The sequence below is a fragment of the Pelobates fuscus genome, chromosome 13 (genome assembly GCF_036172605.1).
Source record: "Pelobates fuscus isolate aPelFus1 chromosome 13, aPelFus1.pri, whole genome shotgun sequence".
Classification (NCBI taxonomy): domain Eukaryota; kingdom Metazoa; phylum Chordata; class Amphibia; order Anura; family Pelobatidae; genus Pelobates; species Pelobates fuscus.
Window position 1 is genome coordinate 2244583 of NC_086329.1, and position 21311 is coordinate 2265893.

General features: G+C 43.0%; 1 protein-coding gene across 1 annotated transcript in view; it reads right to left on the minus strand.

The window, feature by feature from the left end:
* WDHD1 (WD repeat and HMG-box DNA binding protein 1) overlaps positions 1-21311 on the minus strand; it is a 59585-nt gene that overhangs the window by 25804 nt on the left and 12470 nt on the right. Inside the window, exons 7-18 of the mRNA XM_063439778.1 lie at positions 18680-18775; positions 17424-17516; positions 16400-16506; positions 12231-12372; positions 11191-11383; positions 10362-10531; positions 10062-10246; positions 7160-7401; positions 5794-5931; positions 3450-3606; positions 2545-2659; positions 805-936 (exon numbers count right to left, since the gene is read on the minus strand). Of these exons, the coding sequence (XP_063295848.1) occupies positions 805-936; positions 2545-2659; positions 3450-3606; positions 5794-5931; positions 7160-7401; positions 10062-10246; positions 10362-10531; positions 11191-11383; positions 12231-12372; positions 16400-16506; positions 17424-17516; positions 18680-18775 (1770 nt within the window). The remainder of the gene's footprint in view (positions 1-804; positions 937-2544; positions 2660-3449; positions 3607-5793; positions 5932-7159; positions 7402-10061; positions 10247-10361; positions 10532-11190; positions 11384-12230; positions 12373-16399; positions 16507-17423; positions 17517-18679; positions 18776-21311) is intronic.

Below are 21311 nucleotides of genomic sequence, written 5' to 3' on the forward strand. Positions count from 1 at the left end.
CCACTAACTTTGGCACAAGCTGACCGAGGGGACTCCCAGAAATCGAAGGATACCTAGGTATCTTTGGTTCCAGCAGTGATTCAGCCCCTATGGCACCTTTACCGTCATGTGACCCTTAAGTGGTTAAACAGACTTTTTTCCTAACTAGAAGTATCCAGATGTAAAATGAAGTAGATAGTGTGGGTACAGCACAATAGACTGCATGCACTGTAAGATGTATTCTACAGCAGCAACACAGAGAACAATAAATTAGTCAGCGCCTGGAAAACCATTATTTTACCCAACTTTAACACATTATCATAGATAATATTTTACCAAATGGGCCACTCATCCCTCCCAAGGCATAATATAAATACATCTCAAATCAGAATATAATTTCTTATTAAATGGACACTATAGGCACCCAGACCACTTCAGCTAATTGCAGCTAATATCAGGTGCAGTGCCCCTGTCAATGTAACCCTGCATTAGTAATTATTGCAATAATTACTATCCGGGGTTCACTCCACCTCTAGTAGCAGTCTACCAGACAGCCACTAGAAGGACTTCTAGGTCGTAAGCCGACTTGACTGCTGGGCGTGAGGACATCCAGCGTCACCCAAAACCCCGTAGGAAAGCATTATACAATGCGTTCCTATGGGGCTGCCCTAATGGGAGCGTGGGGCTTTTGGCACATGCGGATTGGGCCCCCGATGTTGACGGAGGAGCCAAGGCAGAGCCAGACCCATTTACTGTTGCATTTTGTCAGCTATTAGTCTGTTATTCACTGAAACGTCCGTGTTATAGCTTGATAATCACACTCACTGCGAACATCTTCATTAGCAGTTCCTGCTGCTCCTTCTCAGCATCTGCTTTTGCATTTTCATCGTGTTCGTAACCGTTTTTAGACAAGTAGTCAAAGTGACCAGTGAAGAGGACAGACCGCCAATATTGTTCCTGAGAAGGACAGAAATATAGATTACAGATGAGCATTACCTTATTACATACAGTAATTACCCCATACACCGGGCGAGATCTAACCCCTCTCACATACAGTAATTAATCCATTTACCATGCGAGATCTAACCCGTCACATACAGTAATTACCCCAATCACCGGGAGAGATCTAAACCTCTCACATACAGTAATTACCCCAATCACCGGGCGAGATCTAACCCCTCTCACATACAGTAATTACCCCAATCACCGGGAGAGATCTAACCCCTCTCACATACAGTAATTACCCCAATCACCGGGAGAGATCTAACCCCTCTCACATACAGTAATTACCCCAATCACCGGGAGAGATCTAACCCCTCTCACATACAGTAATTACCCCAATCACCGGGAGAGATCTAACCCCTCTCACATACAGTAATTACCCCAATCACCGGGAGAGATCTAACCCGTCACATACAGTAATTACCCCATTCAACAGGCGAGACCTAACCCCTCTCACATACAGTAATTACCCCAATCACCACGAGAGATCTAACCCCTCTCACATACAGTAATTACCCCAATAACCGGGAGAGATCTAACCCGTCACATACAGTAATTACCCCATTCAACGGGCAAGACCTAACCCTTCTCACATACAGTAATTACCCCAATCACCGCGAGAGATCTAACCCCTCTCACATACAGTAATTACCCCAATCACCGGGAGGAGATCTAACCCCTCTCACACAGTAATTACCCGAATCACCGGGAGAGATCTAACCCGTCACATACAGTAATTACCCCATTCAACAGGCGAGACCTAACCCCTCTCACATACAGTAATTACCCCAATCACCGGGAGAGAGCCAACCCCTCTTACATACAGTAATTACCCCAATCACCGGGAGAGATCTAACCCCTCTCACAAACAGTAATTACCCCAATCACCGGGAGAGATCTAACCCCTCTCACATACAGTAATTAATCCATTTACCATGCGAGATCTAACCCGTCACATACAGTAATTACCCCATTCAACGGGTGAGATCTAAGCCCTCTCACATACAGTAATTACCCCATTCAATGGGCGAGATCTAGCCCTTCTCACATACAGTAATTAATCCATTTACCATGCGAGATCTAACTCGTCACATACAGTAATTACCCCATTCAACGGGCGAGATCTAACCCCTCACATACAGTAATTACCCCATACACCAGGTGTAATCTAACCCTTCACATACAGTAATTACCCCATACACCAGGTGTAATCTAACCCGTCACATACAGTAATTACCCCATACACCGGGCGAGATCTGACCCCTCTTCACATACAGTAATAAACCCATTCAACGGGTGAGATCTAACCCCTCTCACATACAGTAATTACCCCAATCACTGGACGAGATCTAACCCCTCTCACATACAGTAATTACCCCATACACCGGGCGAGATCTAACCCCTCTCACATACAGTAATTACTCAAGCCAGCCCTCACACTAGCCAACACAAACTACAGAGCAGGGCAAAAAAATCCTGGAAACACACGAGAGATCATTGTTCTAAATTTAACATCCACTCAGGACCGTTTAATGAACTGCCAAAAGAAGCAATCACAGTTACCTCCATCTGTCCTTTCTCTGTGGCAGTCTGACAGTAAGGAAGTTTAAAGGGCAGAATAGCCACAGCCGGGCGCGGGAGAGTCGGAGGGAATCTTGCCCCTTTACATGGAATACATCTAGAAAAAAAAAAAAAAAGAAGCGATGTAAACATTTTTAAACCAAAGTGATGGGATTTATTTTCAGTTTTGATACATATTCAGCAAGAAACGGTGTGTACTGTTTTCATACCTGCAAACTCAACACACTATGCAATATTAAGGAGGAATACTCTGGGCACCATAACTGCTTCATGTCGATTAAATGGTTATGGTGCTTGGAGTCCCCTGGCACTTACTTTAAAGAGTTAAATCATTTTTGAATGGTGTAGCACTGCAGTGACGTTCCCAGTCACTGGTCTGTAAGCGTATCACTACTGTGTGAGCAGATACTTTGCCGAGCAGTTCCAGAGAAGAAACCGGACAGTAACTTGGGACGCCACTCTGTGTTAAATTGTTCAAACGTGGTTTAATACTTAACAAGTTAAAAGTCTGCCAGGGGACTCTGAGCACCATAACCACTTCAGTATCCTTTTAAGGCCAACTCTTTTGTTACCAAACATATACATTTGTCAGAAACCAATCAGTTACTGAACGTACTATATCCAATTCCTAGCATTGGTGCATACTGGCCATCACCCAGCCTAATTCCATCTTGTTCTAAAGTTTATTCAATCTTGACCTGATACACAAATCAGTCTTTTTAATAAGAAATGTAATTCCAGGATACATGTGGATGGCTGGATCGCTTTTAAGACAGACCTTCAGTAACTGAAGGGGCCAGCGAAACCAATCACACTGTCTGAAATAGGGCAACAGGGTAGGCAAACAATGGAATAGGGGATCACAAAGCTATATGGGTGACACTCACCGCAGCTGCTGTGGGTTCTCATGGACCCCAACCACCCAGTAATGGTCAGATTTCCCTTTGCAGTGCTCCCGAGTATTACATACAGGTGTCCACAAATCGCCAAGGCTCCGATTCAACATCCGCAGTATGCCCTCTGAATCCACGTAACACGGGCTGCCTAATGAAAGATGGAGGCTGACATTACAGTTGGTGCAAACAGCCGGAACAGAAAGCAAATTGAGGATACTGCTGACTAATATTAGAGTGTAGGTCTCTGTCATAAGGAAACACAGCAAAGGTTTCTGGGAGCTGCCGTTCACCACATTAAAACTGCTTCATTAAGATAAAATTCTTCTTGCGCCTAGAGATTATGCCCAAGCTGTCTCACTGCCTAATACTCTGACATTTAGAAGTTACATCACTTTGTTTACACAGCCCCAGCCACTCCTCCCTGCATGTGACTTGCACAGCCTTCCTAAACACTTCCTGTAAGAGATTTAATGTATAGTCTGTTTAATTTAGAATTTCCTGCTCTGTTAACAGCCTTTTAGAGGCAGGAGCCTCCACTATGTGATTAAAGTTCAGTTTACAGAATAGAAGATAAAAAGTCACAGCCAGCATAAACAGAAACAAAAGGGATTTAACTCTTAAATGGCAGAGAATTAAGAAATGAGACTTCAGAGGCATGGTCTATACACATAAATTGCTTCATTAAGATAGTTATTTTATTGACCATAGTGTCCCTTTAAGGTTAGGGCAGGGCTTTATAAATTTATTTAGAATCTAAAAGCCAGCTTAAAAAGTTAGGAGCCAATTTTTTTTAAAGTTTCATTTTCAACGAGAAAAGTGCAATTCTTAAGGGACCGTATAGACACCAAAACCATTACAGCTTAATGTAGTTGTTCTTGTGTCTATGGCCTGTACCTGCACACCTTTCAATATAAACACTGTCTTTTAAGAGAAAATGCAGTGTTTACATTGTTGAGTAGCAACAGTCACTCAGATGGCCACTAGAGAGTCCTTGGTTCAGCGTCTCCACACTCTGTATGGAAGCGCTAAATGATCCCCATAGAGATGCATTGAGGAGATGCTGATTGGCATGCACAATATTCTCCCTTAGCGGAGATCATTATGACTGACCAGCCATGGTGAAATGAACACGGCGTAAAAAAGAAAAAAAAAAGCAGCTCCTCTCTCTTCCTGTGTGCGAGGGAGCAGTAATCTACCTGCAGCTCCTCTCTCTTCCTGTGTGCGAGGGAGCAGTAATCTACCTGCAGCTCCTCTCTCTTCCTGTGTGCGAGGGAGCAGTAATCTACCTGCAGCTCCTCTCTCTTCCTGTGTGCGAGGGAGCAGTAATCTACCTGCAGCTCCTCTCTCTTCCTGTGTGCGAGGGAGCAGTAATCTACCTGCAGCTCCTCTCTCTCTTCCTGTGTGCGAGGGAGCAGTAATCTACCTGCAGCTCTCTGTAGTGATGCCAGGGTCGGAATGAAATCATATTCCGGCTCCCAGCATCATTAAACAGTGCGTGAGGGAGCAGAGAGGAGCGGCTGGTAGCTTACTGCTCAATTGCACACCGCCTACAATGCTCCTGTGGGCGGGCGGCTCCCACGCTCCTTAAAGGGATAACATCCCAGGTGCCAGGGCAAAATTTCTAGTCGTCATGTTGACCTGGGATTTGTTGAGCCCTGGGTTCGGGTACTACAACTTATAGGGCTTATCAGATAAAATCAGCACTTGTCTACACAATACAAAAAGTTTGGGATTTTTTTTCAATACTTCAAATCACAGGGTGTGATCAATAAACAGGCATTCAGATTTTTATTGGTACAGATTTTCAGCTGCTGTGGGAACAATTCTTTGCCAGGGATCTGGAGTCTAATAACAGCTGTAAATCCTTTTTTTTCCAATTGGAGGAGTAATCGAAAAACAAGAATACAGGTAAAGGAGGGAGGCAGCAAGTATGGCTGGAGTATCCCTTTAAAAACCAAACCAAGACTAAGAAAAGAAACGACACAAACATAAAGATAGCACTTGGTTTAAATAAATGTAATAAAAAACGATTATAAATAATTATGGATAAGATTTTAGAGAATGCAGTGATTAGACATCCCAAAGAGGGGAGGGAGAGATACAAAGACACCCGTCCAATATTGCACAACCCATGCATTTGTTTTCCTAGAAATCAGATACTGAATAACACATGATAGTAGTTTAAACACAGCAGCACAACATTGTTGTACTTTGGGGTTACTGATGCCACCTTGTGGTAGAATCTGGTACTAATTGTATTCTGCAAAATAACAGGTAAGTTATTAAACTATGTGTGGGCGAGCTGAAACAAACAATATGGATTGTGACATCTTACCTTCTGCTGTGAAACCAAGCCACACCAGGAAACTTTTCCTTGAAACAGGCAGGGGGTCTCCGTGCAAGACCTGTCTCTTCTTTGTGCCCAGTTCTAATAGTTGCACCCCTAGGCACTGATCCCCATCAAATCCTGTACCTAGAGAACAATCAGGGCAATTCTACATTACAACAACATCTACAAAAACAACTTGCACAACCACACATCTTGGTAAAAATCTTCCTACAAAAACTAAAAAGTAAAATAATCTATCAAGTTCTTACACTTCCAAAACCCCAAATGATTCCCAATCCTAGTTATATACATATCCAGTGATGCATTTCATTCACAAGTCCCCACAGTTTTCATTTCACATTGTAATCCTTAAAACAAACTTCTAGTCACCAGAACAGCTAATGTATTTGTTCTGGTGAGTATAGTCAGTCCCTACAGGCTCTTTGTTATAATTAGTGTTTTTTGTCAGAGAAAAGGCAGTGTTTACATTACAGCCTAGAGACAGCTCCAGTGGCCACTCCTCAAATGGCTAGCAGAGGTGCTCCCTGGGGCAGTGCTGTGCAGTGTGAATGACATCAAATGGCTAGCAGAGGTGCTCCCTGGGGCAGTGCTGTGCAGTGTGAATGACATCAAATGGCTAGCAGAGGTGCTCCCTGGGGCAGTGCTGTGCAGTGTGAATGACATCAAATGGCTAGCAGAGGTGCTCCCTGGGGCAGTGCTGTGCAGTGTGAATGACATGCAGACATCTCTGCATGGGGACATTGAACTTTTCTCATAGAGATAAATTGCATTTCGAAGAGGACATACTGATTGCCCAGGGCTGTTTGGCTCCGCCCCATTCCGCCTACTTTATTTCAGCCAATCCAATGCTTTCCTATGGGAAAGAACTGTGATTGGCTGAAATCATCACTTCTGATTATGTCAGCCAAGGAGGTGGTTCAGAGGCAGCAGACTGAAAATAAGGCAAGATTTTACAATATTAAGGAGTTAAGGGGGTGGGGGCTAGATGGTGGTTTTAACACTGTAGGGTCAGCAATACATGTGTGTTCCTGGCCCTATAGTGTTCCTTTAATGAACGCAACTTTGTTTGGTCTATCCCCAAAGAAGACAGTCCCTGGAATAATGGATTTATCTCTAAATTAATTAATTAATGCACTGAAATGCGTTAAGACATATCGACACTGGAATATAAAGGGTTAAGACTGACACAGGAAAAGTCCCAGAATATGCAGAAAGAGTAGAACAAATTCCCAAGTCTAGTTTGTCTTTTTCGGATATCAGCAAACATTAAAAATGCAAACAGATGGATCTCTCTTAAGTCACAAAAAAAAAAAAAATTATCAGTGATTTATTGACACAGAAAGGAACTCACCTCGGTGATAAACCACCATGAGCTGGTCGCCATGCGCGGCCATACAGACCACAGGCCCAAGAAGACTTAATATCTCCCTCTGTACACCCCCTACCGAGAACACACGAATTAGCAGAGCGCTGGTAGCACATGCCACCCAGCCCTGCCCAAGGCATACTGCTTCAATGTCTTCACCCGGGGGCATGTCCACCATCCACTCCTTATTGGTGTCCCAGGAGCTGAAATGCAGACACTGCAACTTGCTGCATGAACAGAAAAATGGACACAATGTCAGAAAGCCGCAATCACATTAAAAAGGGAAACAACAGTCTGTAGCCTATTTTAAAAGTTATACAGGGAGAGATTTTATATTGAGACAAACACGCAGTCAGTATATAACTATACAGACACACACGCAGTCAGTATATAACTATACAGACACACACACACAGTCAGTATATAACTATACACACACACACACACACACAGTCAGTATATAACTATACACACACACACACGCGCAGTCAGTATATAACTATACAGACACACACACAGTCGGTATATAACTACACACACACACAGTCGGTATATAACTATACAGACACACACACAGTCAGTATATAACTATACACACACACAGTCAGTATATAACTATACACACACACAGTCAGTATATAACTATACACACACACAGTCAGTATATAACTATACACACACACACACACACAGTCAGTATATAACTATACACACACACACACACACACGCAGTCAGTATATAACTATACACACACACGCAGTCAGTATATAACTACACACACACACACGCAGTCAGTATATAACTATACAGACACACACGCAGTCAGTATATAACTATACAGACACACACGCAGTCAGTATATAACTATACACACACACACGCAGTCAGTATATAACTATACAGACACAGTCAGTATATAACTACACACACACACACACACACACACACACAGTCAGTATATAACTATACACACACACACAGTCAGTATAGAACTACACACAGTCAGTAAAGAACTACACACACACAGTCAGTATAGAACTACACACACAGTCAGTATAGAACTACACACACAGTCAGTATAGAACTACACACACACCGTCAGTATAGAACTACACACACACAGTCAGTATAGAACCACACACAGTCAGTATAGAACCACACACACACACAGTCAGTATAGAACTACACACACAGTCAGTATAGAACTACACACACAGTCAGTATAGAACCACACACACAGTCAGTATAGAACTACACACACACACAGTCAGTATAGAACTACACACACACACAGTCAGTATAGAACTACACACACACACAGTCAGTATAGAACTACACACACAGTCAGTATAGAACTACACACAAAGTCAGTATATAACTACACACACACACAGTCAGTATAGAACCACACACAGTCAGTATAGAACTACACACACAGTCAGTATAGAACCACACACACAGTCAGTATAGAACCACACACACAGTCAGTATAGAACCACACACACACACAGTCAGTATAGAACCACACACACACACAGTCAGTATAGAACTACACACACAGTCAGTATAGAACTACACACACAGTCAGTATAGAACTACACACACACAGTCAGTATAGAACCACACACAGTCAGTATAGAACCACACACAGTCAGTATAGAACTACACACAGTCAGTATAGAACTACACACACACAGTCAGTATAGAACTACACACAGTCAGTATAGAACCACACACAGTCAGTATAGAACCACACACACAGTCAGTATAGAACCACACACACACAGTCAGTATAGAACTACACACACACACAGTCAGTATAGAACCACACACACACAGTCAGTATAGAACTACACACACACACAGTCAGTATAGAACCACACACAGTCAGTATAGAACTACACACACAGTCAGTATAGAACTACACACACACACACACAGTCAGTATAGAACTACACACACACAGTCAGTATAGAACCACACACAGTCAGTATAGAACCACACACACAGTCAGTATAGAACCACACACACACAGTCAGTATAGAACCACACACACACACACACACAGTCAGTATAGAACCACACACACACACAGTCAGTATAGAACCACACACAGTCAGTATAGAACTACACACACAGTCAGTATAGAACTACACACACACACACACAGTCAGTATAGAACTACACACACACAGTCAGTATAGAACCACACACAGTCAGTATAGAACCACACACAGTCAGTATAGAACCACACACACAGTCAGTATAGAACCACACACACACACACAGTCAGTATAGAACCACACACACACAGTCAGTATAGAACTACACACACAGTCAGTATAGAACCACACACAGTCAGTATAGAACTACACACAGTCAGTATAGAACTACACACACACACACAGTCAGTATAGAACTACACACACACACACACACAGTCAGTATAGAACTACACACACACAGTCAGTATAGAACCACACACAGTCAGTATAGAACCACACACACAGTCAGTATAGAACCACACACACACAGTCAGTATAGAACTACACACACACACAGTCAGTATAGAACTACACACACACACAGTCAGTATAGAACTACACACACACACAGTCAGTATAGAACCACACACACACACACAGTCAGTATAGAACCACACACACACAGTCAGTATAGAACCACACACACACACACAGTCAGTATAGAACTACACACACACACACACACACACACACGTCAGTGTGCAGTTCCCCCTGCAGAATCCTATTATCTGTGATATTACCTCTTGGTGGATATTAAGGGCAGTAGATATAGGACAAATGTGAGAGGTTACCTGGGAGGTGTGGGCCTTGTTAATGAATTAATCTACCTGCTGCTACTTACCTGGATAGTTCAGCTGTGCTCTCACATGCCAGCAGCACAGCCTCTTGGGATAGATCTGCGATAGTATGGTTCAGTGTGTTTGTGAGATGTAAGGCATGGTGTATTGAGGTATCATGAAACTCCACATCTATAGCATTGTCTTGTTCGTCATTGTAGCAACGGATAACTCCAACAGAGTTCCACATCTTAGAGGTGAATACATTTTAAAAAACAAAAACGAGACATACACAGTTAAACATATATAGTTCCACTTTCCCCTGTGTGCCCCTTCCCCTGTGACTTTACATACGAATTACTTACCATGAAGCGGTGCATGAGATGTGATGGGGTAGATCCTGCCTGGAAAGGCTTCTGTGGGGGTGTCGGCTTGGGGCCATCATAAGAAATCTTTTGAGGAACAATCGAAAGAAGGGATGTCTTGTCATCTCCGTCAGGCTTTTCTGTGTCTCCGGGCTTCAAAGAAGGAACATCTAGTGCAAAAATATTTATTTTTATTGCATATTTTTAAAAATAAAAAAGTCACCATACGTTGCAATAGAATCTTAAATCACATGCCACCAGTAGCAGCAATGTTTCGGCAACCAAACTGTGGGGAACATTGCATGCATGGAAACCGTGAGACTGGAGCTTCAGCCCAATCAATGCCTACAGCTTGTCCCATCAGTCTAGAACTGGAGGCAAAATCCTGCGAGGTTAAAGGCACTTGCACAAGAAAGTCATTTAAAAACTCTTTCATGTAAAACGTTACAGATTCTGCACCACAAGTGACCATGTCTGATGCCACTTGAAGGGGAAGTGGTGAAAAGAAACTCAAAGAAAACCTTTAATGGATCTAAAAAAAAAAAAAAAAAAATTATATCATTTAATGGAAACATGGACAAATAAAATACTGGGCTTCAAACTGTAGATCCACTAAGCAAGTCTGGCTTTTTTATTTCAAATTCTACCTAGAGACACTTCCCCAATCTCTTCTAATCACACTATACATAAATATAATTTAGTAACCGAAAAAATCACCAGGTTCATAACACAAAAGAAATCTAAATGCATTGCATGTCAGTGTTAACATAAAGGACTAGTGAGGCCACACGTTTTCCAGCACGTTGTATTAAGCAAAATCTTAGCGAACCTTGCGAACTATCGTTGTCATCATCATCCAATAATCCCCTGTGTCTCCCGCGTCCAGACACAGGCATGAACGGCTCATCATCATCTTCTTCTATGCCAGCTGATCCTTGATGGTCAATCATATCTCCATTCAGAAAATCTTCCTCGTCTCCATCAAAAAGAGCATCATAATCCTTAGTCGCAGGACTTGGCACCTGACAGAGAATAGGCTTTAATAAGATCAAACATCAGTGATGGAGAGAATTTATTTACCCATTTACCAGTTTATTTACCGGTAACAATATACCCATCTGCCACATACATGAACACTGAAGGCACAGCACAACGGATATGTAGACTGTTACCAATGTATATTGAAATATCAGATGGTCTAGATTACAAACAGATACTTCATTGTGCCTGGTATTTCTTGTGGTCAATTGGGGATAGAGAACCCTCCCATTTAGCATGTTTAGATTTGCATTACACAACATATTAATCCAAGTGTCATATACAGCAACACATCGTAACCACGACGCACATTTTCAACTACAAAGATCAGTTAATGGAACTCCAACAGGACAGTCATTTTTACATCATTTATAGATCTTTTTCCTACCCAGGAGAAGCCACACGAAGAAAAACTTGTTAGTCTTAAAGCAAATAACATACTAACCATACCCACCAGGAGTTATGGGCTGTAATATAACATACTAACCATACCCACCAGGAGTTATGGGCTGTAATATAACATACTAACCATACCCACCAGGAGTTATGGGCTGTAATATAACATACTAATCATAACCACCAGGAGTTATGGGCTGTAATATAACATACTAATTATAACCACCAGGAGTTATGGGCTGTAATATAACATACTAATCATAACCACCAGGAGTTATGGGCTGTAATACCACCAGGAGTTATGGGCTGTAATACCACCAGGAGTTATGGGATGTAATATAACAGACTAAACATGAAAGCAAAAGGATGAATGGTCATTCCATACAAATCCATCCCTACAAGTGAATTGTAACAAACCCAATATGAAGGCTTCACCTTTGGGACGGTTGATTTCCCCTCAGCTTGGCAGACATTTTGTAAAAGGCCCAGGTTCCCTTCTGTGTCAGTGTAGGCGACCTGGGGAAGTGCTGGGTGCCAGGCCAGGGCACATATGGTGTAACCCTTCTCATGTTTGATTCTAGGACAAAAAATAAATAAATAAATAAAAGGGGGGGGGGGAGAGCTTACAATACAACTTGGGTGACTACTTTAAAAGAGAAAGGAACAACTTTATATCCTGCAAAATCCCATCAAAATAGAAATAATCAACAGCAACAAGTAGAAAACACTCGGGGTTTAAAATGCAGATAGAACACGTCCACGTTAAAAGCCACACACCAATGTGCAAGACACTATAAAACACAGTCAGCTTGGTTCAGTAATATTGGAAATATAAATCAGGGCTTTTGGAGCTTAGAGTATCCCTTTAAAAAGAAAGCCCGAATACAAGTTGCAAAAGTTTTGAGCAATTGCCCTTTATCAATGCCAATGTCCTTGATAAAGCATGGATACAAACACCCATATAAACATGGAAAGTGCTCACAATAATTGCAGTGCCGCCACCCACATATCAGATAGGATTAAAATCAGCCTCAGAAATATATCCAGTGACCATCCACCTTACTGAGTGCTCCATCCACTTCCTGGTTCGTCAGTACGTGCGTGATGACGTCAGACATAGCATCCATAGCGTGTGACGTCATCACGTCCGGTTGCTATGATACAGATAAACAAAAAGATTGTTCTAATGAAAACAGTCAGATTAACAATCTTCATTAAGGAAGGACAATGTATCTTACTCATCAAAATCTAAATAAAATATAAAATAAATGTGGGCAGTCTATAAGAGATGAGATAGTAAGGGCAGATACCCAGACTAATACCAGACAGACGTTTCTTTCAAAACCCGTACACGGCACTTATCCCTGCTTAAGCTGTAATCACTGCAAAGGGATAATCAAGGGCAAATTTTGCACCCATCCCAGAACTGGCCAACAAATTAAATTGAATGGGTTCTTTAAGTGTCAGACTGAATTTGTGGTCTTTTTCCTGAAGTGTCTGTGCGGCCTGGGGTATGTGGGTAAAACTATACATGCTCTAAAACAGGCTTCTCCAAACACCGGCCCTCCAGATATTGCTAAACTACAACTCATTATTCTATGAATGAGATAGGCTGAGAATCATGGGAGTTTTAGTTCAGCAACATCTGGAGGGCCGGAGTTTGGGGAAGCCTGCTCTAAAAGAATTGGGTTACCGAACATAAAACAACTATTCGAAGTGTTAACTCAGATGCGCCAGTCGCACGGCACTTTAGGGAAAAAAAAGAAGAAGTTTCACAGCTACGGTACCAAGTGCTCGAGAGGGTACCCCCTCTGATTAGAGATGGGGTTGGAAGGGAGTTAGTGTTACAGAAGGAAGCCTGCTGGATGCACCTGCTGGATAAAGTGTCCCCTCATGGTCTCAATGAGAAACGTGAGTGGCACTGGTTCCTGTAGGTGCTTCTGTCTGGTGCCTGCCAGGGGACGTGTCCTGGATCTGGGTATGTACTATACTTTATATATTTACTCCATATACTGATACACCATATGGGGCATGCTGTATATCCCCACACTGGATGAGGTTGTTTATTGTATATATTTATGTCTTATTTGTTGACACCTAGAACAGCTGTGCTAAATCCTTGCCACTGCCTTTTCGCCTTTGCTTTTTTTACATGTGTGATGGAGGCATTATAATGCATATAATTGGGGGGCGGAGCCGAGCCGAGTAACAGACTGGACGCACTCTACACGAGCTCCCGCAGTGCAGGCCCAAAACCAACGGATTACCCGAGACCAAATGCTGCGATCCACTCAAGCACCAGCCCATGGGCAAGAGAAGGCAGCCACGGTCATGCCGACACCACAAGTAACGCCCGACCCGACCGGGAAAAGTGGCAGCAAGCTGAGGCCTAGAGGAGGCGCGGGGGAAGGACGGCCGCCTTCCCGCCAGATGCCACCCGCAATGCACGAGTGCAAACCACGCACCCCCCCCCCTATGGACCGGTGGGGGATATCCCGGTCCCCGCCAGGTGGGTTGCCCCGAACCCCACACCCGACGACAGGCATACAGACCTACACAAGCGAGAGGGAGAAGGGTGCACCTAAGATGGCGGATCAAGCAGTCACAAGAGTGTCAAACAAACGACGACAACACCATGGTGTGGCAGATACCGGGAACCAAGCAATAGACCCCATTACTGCGATCTTCGAAAGCTTCTGGGCCAAGCTGCAGGCGTGTTTGCAGCCTGAAGAGCCTTGCCGACACCCTACCATACGGGCTGGAGTCGCAGGTAACCAGAGGAATGGGAGTCCGTCTCAGGGCCACTCTAAGACCCACGCTACCTCATCACACACCCGTGGCCCTCCCGGGCTGAGAGCAGTACGGGGCGCTCCCCAGAGGTGCCGGCCACTCCGGCGGAGTACAAAGCAGCGACCACCCAAGCGACCTGGCAAGACTCCCCGCACCACCCCGAAGGGGTTGAGCCTGGGCCACGATGGCTCCCAGGCTCACGGCCGATTAGCACCAGCTCTCGCACAGCTCCGGGGCGGGAGAGGACTCCCGGCTCTGAACCACTACGGCGGTACCCAGCTGAGACGTAATTCAGGAAGAAGGCCTACATCCGAACACACTGTATCCCGACACAGCTCACTTGCTCTATCAGCCTACCGACCATGCGGTTGCAGGTACGTGACCTGCGGTGGGCAAACCCGAGACACTGTCGAGAGACAGCCTGCCCAAGAGTGGCAACGCGTGCCTTACTGCACGAGAGCAGGGGAGAGGAACCCCATTGAGGAGGCTGGAGATAGCGGAGACGGGACTTACCTGACACAAGGCATAGGCTGACGGGCCCGCAAGACATGTCTGCTATGTTGCAACCTACCCAGCACTATGCTTACAACACATATGGGACTTTAAGGAATGTATGCTGAAGCATGTTTTCTATTGCTCAGTGGCATTTCCTAGTTGTTTGCCTCACCAGTTCTAATTTAGCATGTGTCTCCTACTGTTTATACCTGTTAACGCCAAATTCTAAATGTCACTTAACTGCATGAAGCTTATAGCCTACTATTTGCAATCACGCATGATGCAGTATGTATCCTAGTAATGCCTTAACAATAGTAGGCACGGTAAAGTACAGCTTAGAGTAATGTGCCCTTTATCAGTCTCAATACCCTAATGAGATATACTAGGTCGCAAAGTTAACGAGAACCAAGGAAAGTATAGCCAAACCTAAAGCGCAGAATTATCAAACGTACTGGCTACACTAAAGTTATCATATTATAAAAAATTGTGCAGTTTAACCCAATGCTCCTATTGTTACAAGTGAATATTCGCTCAAGGATTGCTCTTGGGGCACCACGAGCTTGTCTGTCATTTTGTTATTGCACAACAAAAATAAAGAATTAATAATGCATATAATTGAATATGATGAGTAAGAAACATTGTCCTTCCTTAATGCAGATTGTTAATCTGACGGTTTTCATTAGAACAATCTTTGTTTATCTGTAGCATATCCACCGGACGTGATGACGCTATGTCTGATGTCATCACGTAGTGGATGGAGCACTCAGTAAGGTGGATGGTAGCTGGAAATAGTTCTGCGTCTGATTTTAATCCTATCTGATATGTGGGTGGCAGCAGGGCAATTATTGTGAGCACTTTCCATGTTTATATGTGTGTTTGTGTCCATGCTTTATCAAGGACATTAGCATTGATAAAGGGCAATCACCCAAAACGTTTGCAACTTGTATTTTGTCCTTCCAATAAATATGGTAGAACCCGGGTGTGCACTTTAAACACCAGCTGCGCATTACTCCATTTTTTTTCTTGCTTTGATATACACTGGAGGAGCTACAGTGGGAGTTTTTTTGCTGCACGGTTATACTGTTGTTACTACTTATTGAATCAGTGCAGGCAGATTTTCTGCCTCCACCTCTTACTACATAGTAAAAAGAAAGCCTGATAAACTTTCACCAGGCAGATGTCAAAATATTGCTTATATTGAGGCACCGCTGACCTATAATAGGACACATGGGACACATGTAGTAGTAGGAGTGTGGAGTATGGTTTTATAGGACATGTATTAAGAAATATTTCCTGAATTATAAATAATGAGACGTTACCTTTCTATGCAAGCTTTGGTTGCTACATTCCACACTACAATACAGCCATCAATGCTCCCCCCTATAAGGTAACGCCCACAGGGAGACCAAGTCACCACATTAACTGGCTGGGAATACAAAAACAACAGAATCGGGTTAAAATATAAGCAAAGCAAGCGGAAACACATTCAGATTTAAAGATCAACAATAGAGGTATAAATAGAGTAACCGTCCTCTCTCTGTCTTACTCACATGTTAATGACAGCCATTCACCAGATGTTCTGCCAGGAAAGAAGCTGCTCTCGGTCCAAAATGATGCAATAATAGGAGTATAAAACCATTGAGGTGTGAAAGTGGCACCAAGCTAACTACAATAATCAGGCTCATGGCTGCAGCCATTTTAATATATGGTCTCCATTGTTAAAATTACTAGGTTTCATGCACCATGCCAGAATGCCACAACTCACAGACAAGGCCAGTAAGAGGCTGTGGGATAACAGAATAGGTTTCATGGTGTGTAGGACACGCAGCAGGGAGTCATCCCAAATAACGTCCTTGCAGACATTCAAATGGGAACTTTTAAAGTCAGCATCTTTATTTCATTTTTCTAGTTATGTATATAATGCTCTAAAATCCATTTATAAAATAATAAATACTATGCGGCAAGTACACAGACAGTCCCTTTAATATTAAGCGTAACCCAGATAAGGGGAGCTCAATAGCAGCAGGTACAAGATTATTGTAACCAATACTCAACCACATTCTCTGCGTTCCACTGTGACCAAAGCGCGCAGCGGAGGAAAAACAGTGATAAGCCACTATGTTTAACACACATGATTGTTTTGCAACCCGTATATATTCACTATGAAGAAATACCTTTATATGGGGTTACATCCACTCATCCATAAATAGTAGGATCCAGGAAGTCGCCATTAGACAGACCTTACCACAGCGAGCAATGGCTTCCTGCTATTGCATACACATTCTCAAAATAATCTAACATTAGGCTATGGACAGCTAACAAAACGCATGAAATTAGTTTTACCTGAGTAATAAAATCATCCGATAAAGTCAAGCTACTCTTCCAGCTGTCTCTTTCATAAAGATGAATGGATTTGTCTACAGGAATGGCAAGTAACTGGCAGAAGGAAAAAGGAACATTTACATCAGATACAATCACAATGCAGATAGAGTAGGATGGGGCGATACATAGCCATTACTACAGCTTATCTACAGATCAAAGAACATGCTTCCAGTACTGCTACCTAGCGACACAAAGTGCCTGCTTGAGGAATCTAAAATTATTTCAAAAAGAATGAGATGTCAAAATTATTTCTGCTTTCAAACGGTTTCCTCCTAAAAGTGTTTATAAAAGTCTGAAGCACAAAGTATATACCACAACAATCTGTGGATGAGTAGTTTACATTATGGCAGGTTTTGAAGCTCTGAAACAAAAGGCGCAGATTTAATATCCAATCTAGGGCAAGGTAATAAAACTGTATTGCTTTTAGAAAAATTGTTGTAACTACTTGAGTTTCAGAAAGGGATTCATCCTTCTGCTCCATCCAGAAACCTTAGAAGACAAGGCATTTTATATTAACATTCCGGCTAAGAAGAACTGGATTTGGTGTGTAATAGGGTTACATTCTTACCAGATAAAGAGCCACTGTAGGCATTGTAACTGCTACATTTCATTGAAGTGGTTATAGTGCCTGGAGGACCCTGGTGCTGTATTTTAATTCAGTGTTAGATCGTTTCCCAAGCCCCCTGGGCTGCTTAGATCGATTCATGAAGCATTAACCTGAGCAGTAATGGGTAGCTGTGATTGGCTGAGAGTGAAAGCTGACTGCATTCAGTCTATAACAATTTCCATTGCTGGTATGAATCGGTATAACTACAAGGAAGTGTGTACTCTGCCTTAGCTGCACCTCCAGTGGGGTTGCTCTATGGGTCGTGGACGCTCATTTAGTGTTTTCAATGGTTTGAAAATGGAGGTACAGCACCAGGGGACTGCAGGTACCATAACTACTTTAATGAGATGAATTGGCTAGAGTGAGTGCAGTGTCCCTTTAAACGAGCAGCTACGGGTGCTGGTTATAGAGTGTAAAAAGGGGTTAAAACCTGGATATAATGAGCATGTGCAGAGACCTGACAAGTGAGCTCTGAAGGAGTTAAACAGCATGGCGGTGGGTAAAACCCCAAGCAGCCGTTATCCAGGTTTGCTGAAAGAGTAAAATGCAATAGGACCTTAAAAGAGGTACAAATAAAATGAGAAAAATTACAAAGCAACGAACAACTCACCTTCCCAGCCTTCGGCTGCCACTCCAGGCGGCAAATGGACTTAGCATTGACCACATCATTACATTTCTGTAGTAGGGGTAAGTTGGCTTCACAGCTCTGAACAAAGAATACAATAAACAAAATTAATGAACAGCTCATTTCTCTCAATTATACACCCACATATACTGCAAAAAGTCATCTTAGTGGTAGTTAATGGAGGCTATACATGTTCATTGCTGGATGGTTTCCCTAACCTAGCACACTAGGTCACACAACGCACTGCTTGACGTGCAGGATTGCAACCCTTTAACCCCTTAAGGACCAAACTTCTGGAATAAAAGGGAATCATGACATGTCACACATGTCATGTGTCCTTAAGGGGTTAACAATGTCAGACAGGGATCAGTAACCTATGGCACTCAAGGCTGCTGGAGACAAACAGGCTCTGGAGTATCAGGGGTCCCAGTAAGACTTCAGAGCGGTGATTGTAGGTGGTGAGGGACAATCCTCGGTTTACATATTGCAGCACTTTGAGAGATCACTCCCTCCCAGCACTTGTTAACAGAAATTCGCACTGGAGTAGAGCAGCCATCGCAGCTCCTGCCATCAACTTGTACCTGACCAGCCCAGAACGCACGGGAAACCAGGGAAGCCACCAACACTGTTCGATGAAACAGATGCAGATAAACCTCGCCCTCACACACACCATTGACAATCCACATACACAACCAGCCTCTCATATGCAATACTATAAACAGACACACACCATCATCCAGACATACAATTCCACAAACAGGCCTCATACACAACCAACATTGATAGGAATCATACACAGTACCACAAATATGTCTCATGAGCATATAACAGCACATCTACACACAAATACAACATTACAAAGCAACTGCAGCAAGGGGGCGGGGCCTGACCAGCATGGCAGACGGACGCAGCATGCAGGAGCTCCTCACTAACCTGTATAACCAAGCGACTTGCTGGGGCTCCTGCTGCCCAAACCCTGACTCCAACGGGTACCTACCAGTCGCAGACAATGGCTGAAATGTCCAGAAGCAGAGAGCCGAGACGCCGACCGATGAAAGATACATGGAGCGGCCGCGGCCTAGCGTGGGCACCGGCCGATCCCCTGTCCCTCAACTCTTCAATGAACAGGACCACACGTAGTCCCGTGTAGGTTCTGGAACCTACAGAATGCCAGGGCCATCTTTGCCACCCTACCGGACTGCCCTTCTGCCCTACCTAGCAGCGGAATCAGCTGAACTGGTCCCACTACCACTACTCTCAGCTGAGGGCTGACGGGACATAGCCTGAATGGCCCACACGGACTCCCCTTGCTGGACTTCCACTTGTAGCTACACTGACCAACTTACCTAATAGTTTAATTTTTCAGTTGTACAAATTCAGAGGGTCAGGGACCAGCCTAGCATGACTTGATTAGAGGTTTTGCTAAAAAAAAATATTTTTTTTAAATGGCTTCTCTAAATCATGGGATGGAGCACATGCATGCGCCGGTCGACGATGCGTACAAAAAGCGAGACGGTCACTGCAACCTAAGTTGTGCATCATCCCTTACACTACGAACATAAGTAAAGGGATGCAACAGTTCAATGTGCTCCATACTCATAGCGTATGACTGTTCTACAGCATCCTCATTTTATATTTTCACTCAAGAACAATGTACTAGAAGCCTTTATGCCCACTTGACGCAATGTATTGTTTCTTAATATGTATGAAAACAAATATATTTAAAAAAAATAAATAAAAAAAATATCCTCCAACAGGATCAACTTGCAACTTCAATGCCCTTAACCCCTTAAGGACACATGACATGTCATGATTCCCTTTTATTCCAGAAGTTTGGTCCTTAAGGAGTTAAGCTTGAAAGTGTCTAGGGTTTGTAGTGGTTATAGGATATAGAATGCACACCATAACAATCTAAAAAAAAAAAATATTTAAATTTTATTATGTACAAAAAAGTACCAGAATGTAAACATATAAGAAAAAATGTAAACAAAGTAACAGAAGTAAAGGCAGATACAATAAAATAATAGTAATAAATTACCACAAAAATCCTTACAAGCCTCAGACAGAAACACGAGTCACCAAACCCCCCCAACGTTTCGGCACCAACTGGCTGCCTTTTCAGGTACCCTTGATAAAGGCAGCCAGTTGGTGCCAAAACGTTGGGGGGGTTTGGTGACTCGTGTTTCTGTCTGAGGCTTGTAAGGATTTTTGTGGTAATTTATTACTATTATTTTATTGTATCTGCCTTTACTTCTGTTACTTTGTTTACATTTTTTCTTATATGTTTACATTCTGGTACTTTTTTGTACATAATAAAATTTTAATATTTTTTTTGAGATTGTTATGGTGTGCATTCTATATTCTATATACATTTGAATATTTAAAGCACTTGAGGGAGTGCTTATATGGTTTGCACCTGGCTGTTCGTATATTGTTTTGTCTCTCCATGTGCTGTTGATTTGAGAATAGGGTTTGTAGTGGTACATCCTTGTTTTCCCCATGTTTGTTGATTCAACACAAGTTCCCATGGTCTTATCGCTGCTAAATAGAGGAGAGGAAACCGGCTTTAATTCAGCAAAAAGGGAATGATTGCCAGAACAGAGGCTCTGTCCTTTTG